This window comes from Phoca vitulina, unplaced genomic scaffold, assembly GCF_004348235.1.
Source record: "Phoca vitulina isolate PV1807 unplaced genomic scaffold, GSC_HSeal_1.0 scaffold20, whole genome shotgun sequence".
NCBI lineage: Eukaryota > Metazoa > Chordata > Mammalia > Carnivora > Phocidae > Phoca > Phoca vitulina.
This window is the reverse complement of record NW_022589723.1, coordinates 23,858,906-23,876,981: the sequence shown is the minus strand read 5'-3', so window position 1 is coordinate 23,876,981 and position 18,076 is coordinate 23,858,906. Positions and strand designations below refer to the sequence as shown.

At 34.8% G+C, this 18,076-nt stretch overlaps 1 protein-coding gene and 1 pseudogene across 4 annotated transcripts in view; one reads left to right on the top strand and one right to left on the bottom strand.

Annotated features, from left to right (window-relative positions):
- The window catches only part of TCF12 (transcription factor 12), a 372,079-nt gene that overhangs the window by 99,867 nt on the left and 254,136 nt on the right, over positions 1-18,076 (bottom strand). For all 4 annotated transcript variants that reach the window (XM_032417040.1, XM_032417042.1, XM_032417041.1 and 1 more), the window contains one exon: positions 13,081-13,145. In XM_032417040.1, coding sequence (XP_032272931.1) covers positions 13,081-13,145 — 65 coding nt within the window. The remainder of the gene's footprint in view (positions 1-13,080; positions 13,146-18,076) is intronic.
- On the top strand, positions 8,230-8,333 carry LOC116640864 (annotated as a pseudogene).

The window sequence follows — 18,076 nt, the reverse complement described above, 5'->3', positions numbered from 1 at the left end:
TATTCAACTCCATCTCTGTAGCAAGAAAGAAGCTACAGTCAATATGTAAATGAATGGGAATGGCTATGTTCTAATAAAACCATTTACCAAAAAAAGGCGGGGTGGGAATATTTGGCTGATAGCCATAAATTCGCTGATACCTACTCTAGAACACAACTTTCTAGGTTATCTGATTCCCATTTTATGGGAGCTATTTCACAACTCTGTAAATTGTAGGTAACTAGTAGCAATGTCAAATAATTCTTATCTACAGACCTGTAAAAACATTCTTTTCAGTGAAGGGATGAACAACTGTTCTCCACTCTCAATACCTCTACCACCCTGCTCCAAAGGAGAAAAAAAAAGTTTTGTTTATATTTGAACATTAATTTCCGTAATTTTTTAAAATTTATTTTTAAATGTTTGCTATTGAATTATAGTTGACATACGTTTTATTATAGTTTCAGGAATACAACACAGTGATTTGACAATTCTATATATTACTCAATGCTCACCACGGTAAGTGTAGTTTTCATTTGTTACCACGTAATGTTATTACAATATTACTGACTGGAAGTATTCCCTATGCTGTACTTTTTATCTCCGTGACATTTATTTTGTAACTGAAAGTTTGCACATCTTAATTCCCTTCACCTATTTCATTCACCCCCCATCTCTGGCAACCACCAGTTTGTTCTCTGTATTTATGAGTCTTTTTCTGTTTTCGTTAGTTTAAGTAATTTCCATAATTTTGATCTATGACTGTGTCTGTTTTTGGATTCTCTTTTGAACTGGTTCTGACACCTTACAAATTTCTTCACTGATGAGATAAAAACTATATATTTACTTTTTATCTGTAGCAGAGTCATGACTTAACATATTTTAATAAATTTATCTTTTTTTTTTTTTAAAGATTTTATTTATTTTTTGACAGAGAGAGAGGCAGGGAGAGAGGGAATACAAGCAAGGGGAGCAGCAGAGGGAGAAGCAGGCCTCCCGCGGAGCAGGGAGCCTGATGCGGGGCTCGATCCCAGGACCCTGGGATCATGACCTGAGCTGAAGGCAGATGCTTAACGACTGAGCCACCCAGGAGCCACCATAAATTTATCTTTTAACACGTGCAATGTGCTGTTATTATAGGATAACCAAATCTGTCTAAACGTCCCCCTATTCCCTGTTCATGCTCATGTTCTAGAGCAATTAGGCCACCTCAAATAGTTTCCTTGTGTCCAGTTTATAAATTCTCTTGTATATCCGGAACCAAAATTTAACTTTTCTAAGAAACACCTGTATTTTTATCCTGCCATGTGTCCAATCCAAAACCCTTACAGGATAAAATACAAACTCTTTGGTTAGGCATTCAAGCAACATCCTTACAATTCAAACACCTCATATCATTCCTCGAAACAAGTATTTCATTCCAGCCAAACTAAAATGCTACTATTCCTAGAATATACATTCACGTATTTATTCATTCAAAATACATTCATTTAAAAGGTATTCATTAATACCTTCTATTTATCAGGCACAAAGTAGGTGATGAAAATACAAGGAAGAGCCATTGACCCTGCCTCAAAAAGCTTATAGTTTCAGTGGGAGAAAATTAAGGAAGCAGCTATAAGATGTGTTGAATATTACTTCTATTTATATTAGTCATATGTTCTCTTTCCCTAATATGTCTTCCTCTCTACTTGGTCAAATTTTACCCATTCTCCAAGATTTTAGAGTTGTATACTTCCTTTGCAAAATCTTCTCTATCAAAATCACATTAATTTCACTCTCTTCTGAGTTCTAACTCACATCTGTGCCACTTTGAGATTTACTACAGGTTATCTTATCATTTTAATTAATTTTCTGTGTGTACAGAGCTAGTCTCCCCCATCTGGAATGTAAGCTTCTTGAGGAATGATGCTAAATCTTTTATTCTGTTGCTTGGTCCAGATCCTTATATATGGTAAAACAAGCAAATTCTTGTTGATTCCTTATCTTTTAATCAAGTACTATAGTATGTGAAGCTCTTTCCTTGACATTTTTCACCCACTAAGCAGCAGGAGAGAAAAGATGAAGCATTTAAATCATAAGTGAATTTGGTTTGCTTAAAATGGAAGTTGCAATAGATTTTTTTTAAATTGGGAATGCAGTAATTATTAAGGGCATAATAGTTTTTAGGTAATAAGGGATTCTTATTAAAAATAAAGAACACAAAATGCTAAAATCTGGCCAATGAAATGTTAAAATGCAATGAACACATTATGTTGTGGAATATGGATCTGTAATTAGTCTTATGAAATCCGGGCAAAACTCCCATTATTTGACTAAAGTAGTTTTGAAATAAAGTAAATCACCTCAAATTCTCCTTAAGGAATTTATTTTAAATGTATAGAAATTTATTAAAAAAACTACCTCAAACCAAATGAGATCTAGAGATGAAACAATTAGGGTTACTAATACTTTAAAACACATTAAACATTCTGTCTTAACAACTTAATTTTATGAGTAAAAGCAATGTCAGGGTTCAGGATATATCACCTCCAAACATGGTACCTTGGCATATTGAATATTTTAAGATGAGGAGTTTGAGAAACTGCCAGAAGCAGGAAGGTCATTCTAACTGCCTCCTCCCCGGCCCTTCTTCCCTAAAATAGGCCATAACATCCTTTTTTTTTTTTTTTTTTTTTTTTTAAAGATTTTATTTATTTATTTCAGAGAGAGAATGAGAGAGAGAGCATGAGAGGAGGGAGGGTCAGAGGGAGAAGCAGACTCCCCGCCGAGCAGGGAGCCCGATGCGGGACTCGATCCCGGGACTCCAGGATCATGACCTGAGCCGAAGGCAGCCGCTTAACCAACTGAGCCACCCAGGCGCCCCGTATAACATCCTTTTTTTTAAGATTGTATTTATTTATTTGACAGAGAGAGACACAGCAAGAGAGGGAACACAAGCAGGGGGAGTGGGAGAGGGAGAGGCAGGCTTCCTGTGGAGCAGGGAGCCTGATGCGGGGCTCAATCCCAGGACCCTGGGATCAGGACCTGAGCCTAAGGCAGATGCCCAACAACTGAGCCACCTAGGCGCCCCAGGCCCTAATATCCTCATGTGAGAGGCGCCCTCCCTATTCCAGGAGGAAAGGAACATCCTATCTCCAAAGACAAAGGGATGTCAAGAAGAATCCTAAGAAATGGGCCTTATTAAATTTCCCCTAGTTTACTACAATTACCTCCTACTCCTTAATCTGTTCATATTCCTTCATGTCTATCCACTCTTCATCAAACCTTGCATAAATACAAGTCTGTCTTTCAGTCTTCATTTCCTTATGAAGAATCTTATAAAACTTATATTAAATAAATTTGTATGCTTTTCTCCTGTTAATCTGTCTTTGTCAGTTTGCTTTTCAGACCCAGCTAGGAACCTTAAGAGGGTTGAAGAAAACTTTTCTCCCCTATTGGCAGTAAGACTTTCTCATATTCTTATGGATATCTTAGACTGGGTAATTATTCCAGAGGCCTCATCCTTCAGGGGTTTCTCTAAACTGTCAGAAATCACCTCATCAGGCAACACAGTTAAACTCTAAAACTATTTGTTCTCATTGGCTAAGGAAAATTGTCCTCCTTAGGACAGCAGCCTTATGGGGATAAGGGGGAGGCAGGAGAAAGAAAAAGAGAAGTAGCTACACCACAAGAATCTTTTATGAAGTAACTTGTAGTCCTGTTACCAACTAAAAGTGATTCTGTTCTTCGAATTACCATGGAATTACAAGTCTAGAAGGACTGGAAATTTGTTCATCCACTGCACTTAAACTTCCTGCCATGAAGAGAGAACCCACAGAAGTGTTGGGTAACCTTATTAATAGACTTGTAGTTCTTTCTTTCTATATCCTGGATACCGGTTCTTTGTCAGATAGGTTTTGCAAGTATTGACTCCCAGATGTGGCTGTCAATTCATTTATTTTTAGCCTAGTTCTTTTTATAAGTCTTTAATTTTGATTAAGCCTAATTTATCATTTTTTCTTTTGTGGCTTTTAAATTTTTGTATTCAGTGTAAGAAAGCTTTGCTTACTTACCCCCAAACTGAGGAGATATTCTCCTATGTTTTCTTCTTAAAGCTTTGTAGTTGTAGCTTTTACATTTAGGTCTAGGATCCATCCTGAATAATTTTTCTGTTTAGTGTGAGAGGACTGACATTCATATCTGTCCATATGAATATCCATTTATTATTGCATCTTTTACAAAAACAAAAACAAAAACACCCTTTCCTTTCTCCATTGGACTAATTTGGCAAACTGCTGAAAATCAAACCAACTACATAAAGCGTGGGTGTACTTCTGGGCTATATTCTGTTCCAGTGTCATATTTCTCAATCAGGCCAGTATTATGGTGCTTAATTACCACAGCTATACACCGAGTGTTAGAATCAGGTAGAATACATTCTCTCACATTGCTCTTCACTTTTCAGTTTTTAAAAACTAAGCTGTTATTTACATACAATAAAATGTTCAGATCTTAAGTGAACTACTCAATCAGTTTTGATGAATGCATATCAAGACAGACATTTCTATTACTTCAGCAATCGGGTCCCTTTATAGAAGAACCCTCCTATCGGCAACCATTGATTTGATAGTTTTGCCGATTACAGACATTCATATAAATGGAGCCATACAGTATTTTTGAGATTTGGCCTGTTTTTAGCATAACATTATTGAGATCATTAGATCATTCCATTTTATTGCTGAATGACATTCAGTGTATGAACATGATACAGTTCATTTATCCTCTTGATGAACATCTGGGTTTCCAGTTTTAGGCTAAAGTGAGTAAAATTGTTACAAACATTTTTGAGGAGAAAACTTTTTGTGAACAATGTTTTCACTTGGATAAATACCTGGGAGTAAATTGCTGAGTCATGGGGCAGATACATGTTCAGCTTTATAAGAAATTGCCAGTTTTCTAAAGTCATTATACCATTTTACAGTCCTGCTAACAATGTATCATCTTTTTAATTTTAGCTATTCCGGGTAGTTGTATACTGATAAGTCACTCTGGTTTTAATTTTCATGTGCCTAATAGCTAATAATGTGGAACTTCTAATGTGCTGATTGCCCATTTATATTTCTTTCTTTTTTAAAAAGATTTTGTTTATTTATTTTTGAGAGCGAGCGAGAGAGTGAGTGGGAGGGAGAGGGAGAGAGAATCTGAAGCAGACTCTGCGCTGAGCACAGAACCCAATGGGGGGGGGGGGCACGATCCCATGACGGTGAAATCATGACCTGAGCCAAAACCAAGAGTCAGACGCTTAACTGACTGAGCCACCCAGGTGCCCCCCATTTGTCTATCTTCTTATGTTAAGTGTCTCTTCAAGTGTTGTGCCTATTCATTCATTTTATTTTTTAAGAAGGTTCCACAACGCCCAGTGTGGAGCCCAATGCAGCACCTGAATTCACAACCCTGAAATCAAGACCTGAACTGAAATCAAGAGTCAGATGCTTAACTGACTGAGCCACCCAGGTGCCCCGTGTTTTGCTTATTTAAAATAAACTGGGTTGCTAGTTTTTTATTATTGAGTTGTCAGCGATCATTTTATTTGTCAGATATATGGGTTGCAAATACCTTCTCCCAATCTGTGGCTTCTCTTTTCATTTTCTTAATAATCCCAAATTTTTAATTTTTTAAAAAAAGATCTTATTTATTTGAGAGAGAGAGAGAGATCCCAGGATTCTGGGATCATGACTTCAGCTGAAGGCAGACACTTAACCGAATGAGCCACCCAGGAGCCCCTTTAATTTTGATTAAGTTCAATTCATCAGTTTTTCTTCCATATTTGATGTTTTTATTATGTGTTCCCTAGGAAATTTGTTTACCTGTAAGTGGCAAAGATATTCATCTATTTTTTCCCCAGCAGCTTTATTACTTTAGCTTTCATATTTAAGTCCATGATCTAGCTCAAATTTGTTTTGTATATGGTATAAGGTAAGGGTTTAAATTCTTTTATTTTCATACTGATAATTCAGTTGTTCCAGCACCGTATGTTAAAGACATGTTTTTTTTCTGAGTTGCTAGGGTGCTATTATCAAACATCATTTTAGCTTATAGGTGTGGGTCCCTTTCTGGACTCTATTCTGTTCATGATCTGTCAATCTTTATACTGTCTTGATTAGTATTGTTTTATAGTAAGTCTTGAAATCAGGTATAAAGTAAGTCCTTTCTCCTTTCTTTTTGGATTGTTTTGGCACTTCTTAATCCTATGCCTTTTCCAATGAACTTTCATTTTTATTTTAATTAATTCCCCCCCCCAAATTTTTATTTAAATTTTCGTTAACACACAGTGCAATATTGGTTTCAGGAGTATAATTCAGTGGTTCATCACTTACATAAAACACCCAGTACTCTTCATAACAAGTGCCCTCCTTAATACCCATCCCCCATCTAGCCCATCCTCCCACCCACCTCCCTCCATCAACCCTCAGGTTTTTTCTCTATCATTAAGAGTTTCTTATGGTTTGTTTCCCTCTCTTGTTTTTACTCCCCTTCCCGTATGTTGACATTTTCTTTCTTGAATTCCACATATGAGTGAAATCACATGGTATTTGCCTTTCTCTGACTTATTTCACTTAGCATAATACAGTCTAACTCCATCCACGTCATTGCAAATGGCAAGATTTCATTCTTTTGATGGCTGAGTAATATTCCATTGTATATATATACACCACTTCTTCTTTATCCACTCATCAGTCGATGGACATTTGGGCTCTCTCCATAGTTTGGCTATTGTTGATAATGCTGCTATAAACATCAGGGTGTATACCACTTTGAATGTGTATTTTGTATCCTTTGGGTAAATACCCAGGAGGGCTGAATCATAGGGTAGTTCTATTTTTAACTTTTTGGGGAACCTCCATACTGTTCTCCAGAGTGGCTGCACCAGTTTGCATTCCTACCAACAATGTAAGAGGGTTCCCCTTTCTCTGCATCCTCGCCAACACCTGTTGTTTCTTATGTCATTAATTTTAGCTATTCTGACAGGTGTGAGGTGGTATCTCATAGTGGTTTTGATTTGTATTTCCCTGATGATGAGTGTGTTGAGCATCTTTTCATGTACCTGTTAGCTAGCTGGATGAAATAATCTTAATGTCTAAAAAAAAAGCCTACTAGAATTCTGATTGGGCCTACATTAAATCTGTAGCCTAACGGAACTGACATCTAAATGTAGTGAGTCTTTCAATTCAGGAATATGGTGTATCTATTTATTTAGATCCTCTTTGATTTTTCCCTGCAATATTTTACAGTTTTCATTGTTGAAGTCTTAAATCTTTTATTAAGTGTATACCTCAGTATTTTATGCTTTTTGATGTAACCATAAATAGTACTTTTTTGTTAATTTCATTTTCTAATTGTTCATTGCTGGTGTGTAGAAATACAATTAATTTTTGGATTGACTTTATATCCTGTGACAAAGCTAAAGGTTTATTAGTTTTAAAAGTTTTCATGACGATTCATTTGGATTTCCCATGTGCACAAACATGTCATCTGCAAATTCAGCTTAATTTATTGCTTTCCAAATGGTGTCTTTTTTTCTTGCCTTATTACACTGGCACATAAAATTCAAGTGATAAGAACGGAAATTCTTACCTTGTTCCTAATATTGGGGGGGGGGACAATTAGTCTTTCACCATTAAATATGCTGTTAGTTATAGATCTTTCATGTATGTCTTTTATCAAACTGAGGAAGCTGCTTTCTATGGTTAGTTTGTTGTGAGGTTTTATCATAAATATTTCATTTTTGTTGAATACCTTTTCTACATCTATGGAAACGATCATATTGTATTTCTCCTTACTTCTGTTAATGTGCTGAACTAAACCGATTGATTTTCAAATGTTCAGCCAAACTTACATGTGCAGTTTTATTGCTCACCTCGTAAAATGAGCTGTAAAGTGCTTCCTCCTTCTCTATTTTCTAAAATAGTTTGTATAAGATTGGTATTTTTTTCCCTGAGCATTTGAAAGAATTCACCCATGAAGCCATGACCCTCACGCTTTCTTTGTGGGTTTTCTCTCACAAACAACTTTTACTCCCCCCACCTTTCTTTCTTATTTTAATTCCAGTAGAGTTAACACACAGTGTTATGTTAATTTCAGGTGTACAATATAGTGATTCAACAATTCCATACATCCCCAGTGCTCATCACTCTTTGTGGGTTTTTAAAATGAATTTATTTTCACTAATAGATGCACAGCTATTCAGACTTTGTTTTATCTTGTCCCAAGACTATACTTTCAGGGATCATTTCTATAGTTTGTTTTATCTTGTCCCTTTTGGTAAGTATTTCTCAAGAATTTTATTTCACCTAAGTTGTCAAATTTACTGAATTAAGTTATTCACAATATTTCTTTATTATCTTTTTCATGTATATATGGTTTACAATGATAACCTCCCTTCTATTCCAGATATTGGTAAATTGTGTTCTTTCCCTTTCTTCCCTCTCCCACTTTGTCTTAATCAGTCTACCTAGAAGTTATTACTTTTATGGATCTTTTTAAATAACCAAATTCTGGTTTTGTTAGTTTTTCTATTAATTTTGTAGTATTACATTGATTTTTGCTATTTGTATTATCCCTCCCACTCCCCTCACCCCCCCGTTCTATTGATTTTGTGCTTCATTTTCTAGCTTCTTAGGGCAAAACCTCAGGTTGTATACTTCAGATCTTTTTTTTTGAATACAAGCATTTAAAGCTATACCTTTTCTTCTAGGCACTGTTTTAGCTGCACCAACAAATTTTGTTATATCATATTTCACTATAACTCAGAATTCCCTAATTTTTTAAAATTAAAAATTTTTTAAAACCACAGATTATTTTACACATGTGTTGTTTATTTTTCAAATATTGGTGTTTTCCTAAGTATCTAACTTTTAATTTAATTCTCTTCTGGTCAGACAATATGCTGTATGATTTCAAACCTTTTCAATTTATTGACACTAGTTTTATGGATTAGCACATGATTCAATCCTGTTGAATAGAACATATACCCTCAAAATGAATGTATATTCTTCATTTGTTGGAAACAGTTTTATAAGTATCAATGACGTCAAGGTAGTTGATAGTAAATGAACTAAGTTTTTTGTCTAGTTATTTTGTCAGTTGTTAAGAGAGGTATTCAAACATTTAACTATAATTTTGTATTTACTTCTCTCTTTAATTCTATCAATATTTGCTCCATTTATTTTAAAGCTCGTAGGTTATATACCTAAAGTTGTTATCATTATATATCACTTATCATTGTTATATATTCCTGATGTATTGACTCCTTTATAATTTTATCATTATCAAATGTCTGTATATAGTGAGACTGGCTATAATGGGAAAAGAGGATGGTTAAGAAGCAAATGGTATGGGTAAATTTCCAAATAACTATGTGCTACCTGAGTTTAAAGTTGTCATTTTCTAAAGCATATAATATCTGAATGCTGATGAAACTTAAATCTCTGAAAAAAAACCAAGACCCTGACTCTTCTGGGTTTGAACACTTGGAGAAAAACTTATATAAACTATTTGAATATATACTTGTTTAACAGGTATCAGTGAAAAACTGTTGTAATGATAAAAGGATTTTTCACATCATGGTGAAGTATTATACCTATAGTTAATAAAGATGTTGGCTTCTATGTTCTCTGTTGAATCAATTAAAAAAATTCAATTGCAGAATGATCCATCAGTGTTTCCAGTAATACCACTACACCAGTTTCCTTTTAATGGCTCATCAGTTATGGGATTGCCACATAAGTAATATGAGGAGACTCATTTAGCAACATATTATTACATCATCTTAACATGAAGCAAGGCCCATCAGGCATTATTAAATTAGACTGAATTTTGTAGAATGTCAGCAGCATTTTATGTACGTTATTAGGAGAGTTAATGTTCCTTTGGGAATTATGTTGAAGAAAAATGGTTTCAAAGTGGTGTTTGGATATAATTTTGCAGTCACTGTTTACATTTCCTTCTATTATCATTGTGTGGTTAAGATTTTTATGTCACTTGTGAATAAGTAAGACAAAATGGCAGCCAATTTTTGTTTGAGTGTATTGTCTTCTCTGACCCCTGCTAACAAATACTGTTTGGAATACAGGTTTTTCTTTGAATAAGAGTGATACATCTTTTTTAACTCTTGAATATCCTGAGTTTACTATTTAGGCCTCAAACCAGCTGGTGCCATCCATTATAATTTTGTCTAGCAACTGCAGCATAGTGAGAGCTAAGTAACAATAATAAATAGCAAGGCCATTGTTCCTTTCACAGTGAGGAATTCTTTTACTTGTTTTAAGAGCCCTCCTATCTTCACTGATTCCATTTGTCTTTGCTGCAGTAAAATCTCTCCTCTGTGCTGAATTTTGGGCTTCCTCTTTGGGGCTCAGGCATTGGTTTTGTGAATTCTTTACAAATAAATCTTTCCCTCACTTGAATACCTTTACATTTCTTGTATATAGCAATATTGTTATTTTACATTTAATACATCCCGGTAATGTTGTTTCTCTTTTCCAAAGGCCTGCCTGATCTCTCCAAAATGTTATACACAATTGTTAAACAGTGATCTTACAGTTTCTTCCTTTTTTATACTCTGTAGATGCTTACATTTGACATATAGAGAAGCACTGGGTTTCTCAAAGTATAATCCCCAGTCCATGTGAATTAGCATCATCTGGGGCACTTGTTTAAAATATAAATCCCCCCCCCCAAATATATATATATACATAAATTCCCAGGTCCCTCCTCAACCAAACAAATTAAAATGAAAGGGTAGTAAGGGCATAGACTAGGAACCTGAGACTGTTACGCTGTGGTATAGTTACAACATAGTTAAAAGCATCAACACTGTGTTTAGAAGGTTTACCACTTGCTAGATGCATGCCCTTGAGCACGTTACTTAATACCTCTGGAGAGCATCCATTTTCCAATCTGAAAAATGGGTGTTAAAAGGATTAAATGTAATCATGTTTAATTCAACGCCCGGCTCAGTTCTCAGTAATTGGTAGCAAATGTTATTACAGTGTTATGTATCTAGGTTTTTTTTTTTTTTTAAGATTTTATTTATTTATTTGACAGAGAGAGACACAGCGAGAGAGGGAACACAAGCAGGGGAACTGGGAGAGGGAGAAGCAGGCTTCCCACTGAGCAGGGAGCCAGACGTGGGGCTTGATCCCAGGACCCTGGGATCATGACCTGAGCTGAAGGCAGACGCTTAACGACTGAGCCACCCAGGCGCCCCTGTATCTAGGTTTAAAATAAATGTTTTCTGATATGAGAATTAAATCTAGTATTGTACATCTCAAACTAACATAACACTGTATGTTAATTATACTGGAATTAAAAAAACAAAAATCATGAGAAGAAAGGAGTTAAATCTGGTATAAACACATATTAATCTTTGAAAAACTGTTAAGATTTGTCTTTTCAAAACTTGAGAATTATATAAATAGAGCTTACCACTGATCCTAACTAAATAGCAATACCTTTGCCAAGGGAGTATAAAAAATGTAAGTGGGAACTCATTAATATAAGCATTAACTGATATATTAGATGCAGCTGTAGTTTCTAAGAGCTTACAATCATTTTTCCCTCAAGTTTAGCAATAGTGTTAACATTAGACCAGTGGCTCTCAAACCTTTTGGTTTCTTAAAAATAATATTAAGGATTCAAAATAGCTTCTGTGAAGTTTATCTCAGGAATGCAAGGATGATTTAACATACCAAAGAAAATCATTGCAAGTTACCCTATTATAGTACCACTATTGGGCACTGTTTCAACTCATCCTCTGCTCTGGCATTTATCCATGTGTGCTCCCTACATGCACACACTTCCCAATCTATGTACAGAGGATGGTGAGAATAAAGGAGGAAAGAACTGCTTGAGTTATGAGTTACTGGCCTGTGATAGGGTTGTGCTAAGGATTTTCTCTCGTTTCCCAAAGCCAAGTGAGAACTCCAAGAGATTCAATAAGGGGCATTTCATGGAATAATAATAATGACCTTTTCCAAGGATACTATGAATATAATGACTTGAATAAATAATGCAAAAAAAAAAAACCCAAAACAAAATAGCTTTTGTTTTGTAGGTTATATGAATGGAAAAAAAATTAAATGTGGATTTATTTTGTAAAATGCTTTCACAAGTACATGGAACTTAACCTTCAGAGACCTATAAAGTAGAAGCAAAACTGCTAATTCTATTTTTCAAATGAGGAAATCAATGCAGAGATGGGAAATGACTTGTCTTAGGACCATCGGTCAGTAATTTGTAAAGATGGGATTTGAACCTAGGTCTTCTGACTCTGAATGGCACAATTACAGGATATATATTAAATGGAGTAGTACTGTTAGAATGAGAATTAAAATTGGCTCACATGCCCATGTCTAAAATTAGGGCAGACCTCATGAAAGGCATGTAGACAGCAGAAAACAAATTGCATACATTCTCCCTTTCTATTCTTTTTGGCTTGATTCTGATGGGAATCTAGAGGTGAACTGAGTGTTCAGAATTCTCTCTAAAGATATGGGGGAAAAGGCAGAGAAGATGGCCATTAGTAAAAATATAACATGCTACGGAATATGGAAGAATTGAAATGATGTTTCCAAGTCAAAGAGACTTTTGGAAGCCTATAGAATTGGTTAGAGTGTAGGACTGAAATGAAAATACTTAGAGCATCAGTAAGTTTAACATTACAGGATAGAAAAGCTACACAAAGCAACTGTATGTTCTTCATGTAATATATCAGCAGCTCTGTTCTTTTTATGAGGAAATATGCAAAAATCATTTTCAGAAATGATGTAAGAATTTTGGTAAGGGGTAGGAAGGTAATTGTTACTTTGCTTCCAGTTAAAATGGAGTTGAGTTATGAAAATCTTTGATGATAGAGAAAGACAAGTCTGGTGAATTGGGGAAGAGAAACCATTTTAAGCAGAGGGAGAAGAAAATATGTTTAGTAACTAAAATCTTACCACATTTAGTCCCACATTAAAGGCACAAATAATGGTGAAATTGGATAAATTTCTACCTCCTCTATCAAAGCCTTTATTTATGGGTTAAAAATGATCTCACTTTTGTATTTATTAAACTTACTTGACAGCCTGGTAATCCGGTGTCTCTGCTGTACAGGGAAAATGAGCCTCTCTCTGACGTTTTCCCTATAAAACAAAGAAAATAGCTATATACAAAAATCCTCATTTATTGACAATCAATTCAACTTCCAGACCATTCATAGTAATTATATTGTGATTTGGAAGTGTAGAGAATAAATTAGAAACAAGAAGATAAAATCCAATAAATAAAATTTAAAAATCTTACTATCATTCTAATCTTAACAAATTCTGACTTTCATAGAATAGCATGTATTTTATTAAATACTTCCCATTGTGAAACACCAAAAAAATATTCAAAAGAATGGAAAAGAATAGATATCTATATAGCCAACAGTATGATCTACTCAGTAGGGAGAATAATGTTTTCCCATATTTGCTTCAGACTGAATATTTCTCCTTCTCTTCTTCTCTCTCTCAGAAATTAAAAGTGTGGATACAGCTCAATTCTCACCCCAGACCACACGATAACCATTAGCAAAAGGTTAGTATATATGATTCCCATGTATGTTTTGAAACTTTTAATATATATTCATGCACTCAAACAATATACATTACTGTTTGTGTTTAATACATTTAAACAGATGGGATTATATAGTACCTACCCCCTTTGAAATGTGCATTTCCATGCAATATTATGCTTTCGAGATACATGTTGATAATAGACACCTAGTTCATTCATTTTTACTGCTATAAAATGTCCCATTATACAAATAAAACTACAGTTGATCTATTCCCCTACTGAGAAATAGACTGTTCCTAGTTTTTTTGTTATCAGGAAGAATGGTGAAACATGTATCCTCACACATGTGTTATACATACATGTAAGACTTTCTTTAGACACAGAGAAGTGGAACTACTGGATTAAAGGATGCACACTTTCAACTTTCTCTGTATTGCTTTACTATTCTCTGAAGTCATCATGTCAATTTATATTCCCAGAAATGTGTAAGAATTCCTTTTGGGACTATTATCTGCAGTTCCAAAGCTGGATGGTTAAATGTCAGAAATGTATGAGCCAGTTCTAGAGGGAGAGTAGATGTCCCACAGTGCTGATACTGACAGAAGTTCTTACTTGCTTTTCAACATATTGTTCAGTAAAGTAAATTTACAAGTATTATATAGGTTTTAATAAACAGTCTCTCACAAACATATATGTTGCTCAAAAGATTTCTGTAAACATCACAGTTTGATGTTAATATCAAAGATGGAGACATAGATAAGCAATGACAATGGCAGAGCTAATTCTTTTTCTCCATTCCAAGGTAAAAACAGTAACAATCTAATTAAATCTGACCAGTTATCCAAAATATTTAAAATTATTGAGGCTATATGGACTTCTCCATAATTGCATATTACACATTGAGGTATTAGCTTGTGATTATATAAAAATGTATAGTTTATTAATTTTTTAAAACTCCACACATAGATGGGATGCTCAAAATTATTTACTGATAGAGTGCATAAAATTTAAAAAAACTTGGGAGATGCAGACACTAATATTTGATTATTTTCATTGACGTCTACATGCCACAGTGGCCAACTGATGTAAAATCTTGCTACTCTAAATTTGGCACGTACTGACTCCGTAGATATACAAAATAATCCTTGTAATAACAAAGCTAGTTATTAGAAAATACTGTAATAACTCGGGGTATAATTTTAGAGCCCATTAGGACATTATAGCACATATCTTAAAAAGCACTTACTGGCTATTAGTCATGAAGCACATATTTCAGGTGAAGTCATGACAACACATAAAAATACATATTTATGAGAAAAGGTTAATTAATGTGGTCTATTTGCCTCACAGTCTCACCATTAAGCAGTATGTTCTACATAAAGAGCTTTAATTTGCAACATATACATATGGAATAAAAAGGAAAAAAACCTGTAACTCTCAAAGGATATATCTTTTACAAGTAAGACTGCTTATAGGAGTCAAGATGATCTGTGGGGATTTGGGACTCTACCCTTCTACTCTTGGAATCCAACCTCACAAAACCATGAAAAGATTGTACTTTTACAATTGTGACACACACACACACACACACACTATTCCTGTGCCTCATCAAAATGGATCAGAAATCCTGCTGAACCAAGAAGATGGCAGAGACTGAAGGGAAATGCCAAATTAGAAGGACTGGCAGACAAATTATTGAGGGAAAATAAAGAACAGCACACATTTATGGTTTGAAAGTATTACTTTATTCATCAAATAAACAAGTTTATGAGATATTAAAAATCATTCTCAGTACATATCTTTTTTTTTTTTTTTCTAAAGTAGAAGCCCAGCGCAAGTTTCAACTCATGACTCAGATCAAGACCTGAGCTGAGACCAAGAGCTGGACGCTTAACCGACTGAGCCACCCAGCCGCCCCTAATGTGTCTTCAATTTTAAGAAAATACCACCTTTAAAAACAAATCATGTCCCATATACTTGGCAGGACAGAACTGGGAGACTATATTAACATTTTATTTTATTTTTATTTTTTTAAGATTTTATTAATTTGACAGAGAGAAACACAGCGAGAGAAGGAACACAAGCAGGGGGAGTGGGAGAGGGAGAAGTGGGCTTCCCGCTGAGCAGGGAAGACTATTTGTCTTTCATCACAATATACCATCAACTTATTATTGGTTGAAATACTCAATAGGCCCTTTCTACCTTGCAAATTCCTCTTCCTGAAATGTTCAACAACTAATGAAGACTTAAAGCTAAACAACATAGTCTGTTTTATTTTCACTCAACCGTACCAGAGTAAGAAACTTTTTTTTTTTCAATTGTTGAGGTAGGAAAGGAAACAAAGTAAGAGATCAATATTAGCTCTGTTTTTAGTAAAGTTCAGCTTTCAAATACAATTTTAATTATCTGTGTGGAAGTTACTTGTTATTTAAGAAAACTAAGTTTTTAAACCCACTTTCCTGTGCCTATTAAAATTCCTAAATTTCTTCCTTTCACAAGGATATTCAAAGAGAGAATGAAAACTAATTTAACATAAGCTAAAAACATTACAGAGTAAAAATTTCTTCTGAAATGTAAAGTTGATAGCTTGTTTTTAAAATGATCCTTAACCTATTCAAATGAGATTTTGAAATGTAAATACATTTTCATTTCACCTTTCATTTATTAGGAACTAGTTATTTCTGAGGGACTTAGAAATTTGGTTACTCTTTAAATATAATGCATACTCAGTCTGAGATTTAGAAGACATTCATCTTTAATTCTTTCAAAATTACTCTTTACAAGAACTATTTTCATGAATTAGAATGAATCTCTAAGTCTATTTTATCTCAGGTGTCTGACAAATAACAGCTTTGGCTACCGTATTATGGTTTTCTACTAAGTATTATATATGAATGCTATACATAGATAATTTTAATACATGTCAAATGAACACGGCTGAGTCACTGTTAGTATCTAACTTCCCTTGAATGGTGAGGGATCTAGAAACCAGATCAGCTAAAAGAATCAAGATGTTAGCCTAGAAAGGAGAGGATCTGGGAGAAGTGCAATCTCTGTACTTGCACAACTATCATGCTAAGATGGAATCAAGAATACACTGTCTGGTCTTAGTGAAGAGATTTAGGAACAAAGGATAAAAGTAAAGAGATGCATTCTTTTACCTTGTTATGAGAAAGAATGCTCAGAAAACATAATTTCCAAGAGTAAAATAAAACCTGTGCAGAAAATTATATGATATTCCTGGTATTCTTATTAGTAAGGAGATTTGTGGAACAATTAGCTCTTTTGTTGTGGATTTATTTATTAATGCAGTGGGAAACTGAACAGACATTTTGGCAACCAAGTTCCCACTAGTAAATCACAGTGAGTTTGTGTTTATTGGACAGCTGGGTATTTTACAATGAAATGGCCATTCAAGTATTTTGCCCACTTTTTTACTTTTGGATTGTCATTTACTTGTTGATTTGTGGAGTTCTCTATGTATTTTTGATACAAGACCTTTTATTGTCTCTATGTAAATATTTTCTGTAGGTTGCCTTTTCACTCTCTTAATGGTGTCTTTTGATAAACAGAAATTCTTCATTTTAATATTGGCTAATTTGTCCATTTTTTGTTGTGTGTACTGTTTAAAAAAAATCTCTGCCTATTTCAAGGTTACAAATCTATTTTTCCATGTTTTCTTCTGAAAGCTTTACTGTTTGTCTTTCACATTTAAACCTGAATTTGATTTTTGTGTAGGTTGGTGGTTGGGGGGAGAGGGGTCAAGGTACATTTTTTCCACAGATACCCAACTGACTTCAGTATTATTTACTGAAAAGATGCTCTATGTCTAAAAAGTATCATCATGGCTGCTTGTGAAAATAAACTACAGGAGAACAAGTGCGGAAGCAGGTAGACCAATTAGAAGACGACTAGACTACTGAAATAATCCAAATGAATTAGAACACTACTAAAATAATCCAGATGAAAGCCAATGGTGGCTTTAAAATTCTTCCAATTCACTGAGGTAGGTACTGTTAAGTCCCCATTTCACTAACAAGGAGAAATAATTTGCCCAAGGTCACAGAATTAATAAGTAGCCAAAAGAACCAGAATGCAGGGCTATCTGACCCCAGATTCTTTTTTTTTTTTTTTTTTAAGATTTTATATTATTTATTTGACACAGAGAGAGTGAGAGAGAGAGACAGAGAGCAAGCACAAGCAGGGGGAATGGCAGGTAGGGAAGCAGGCTCCCTGCTGAGCAAGGAACCCTATGTGGGACTCGATCCCAGGACCCCGGGATCATGACCTGAGCCGAAGGCAGCTGCTTAACCAACTGAGCCACCCAGGCGCCCCCTGACCTCAAATTCTTAATGGCATACTATACTGCACTGTTTTCCAGTGGAGGTTTAGGACACAGTTCCCATATTCAGATCATATATGTACACATTTGGTGGAGCCCAAATATAGTATAGGAATTTTTCTCTATTTAGCCCTCCAAGCAGCCTCTACCAATCAAATGATATGGCACTATCTA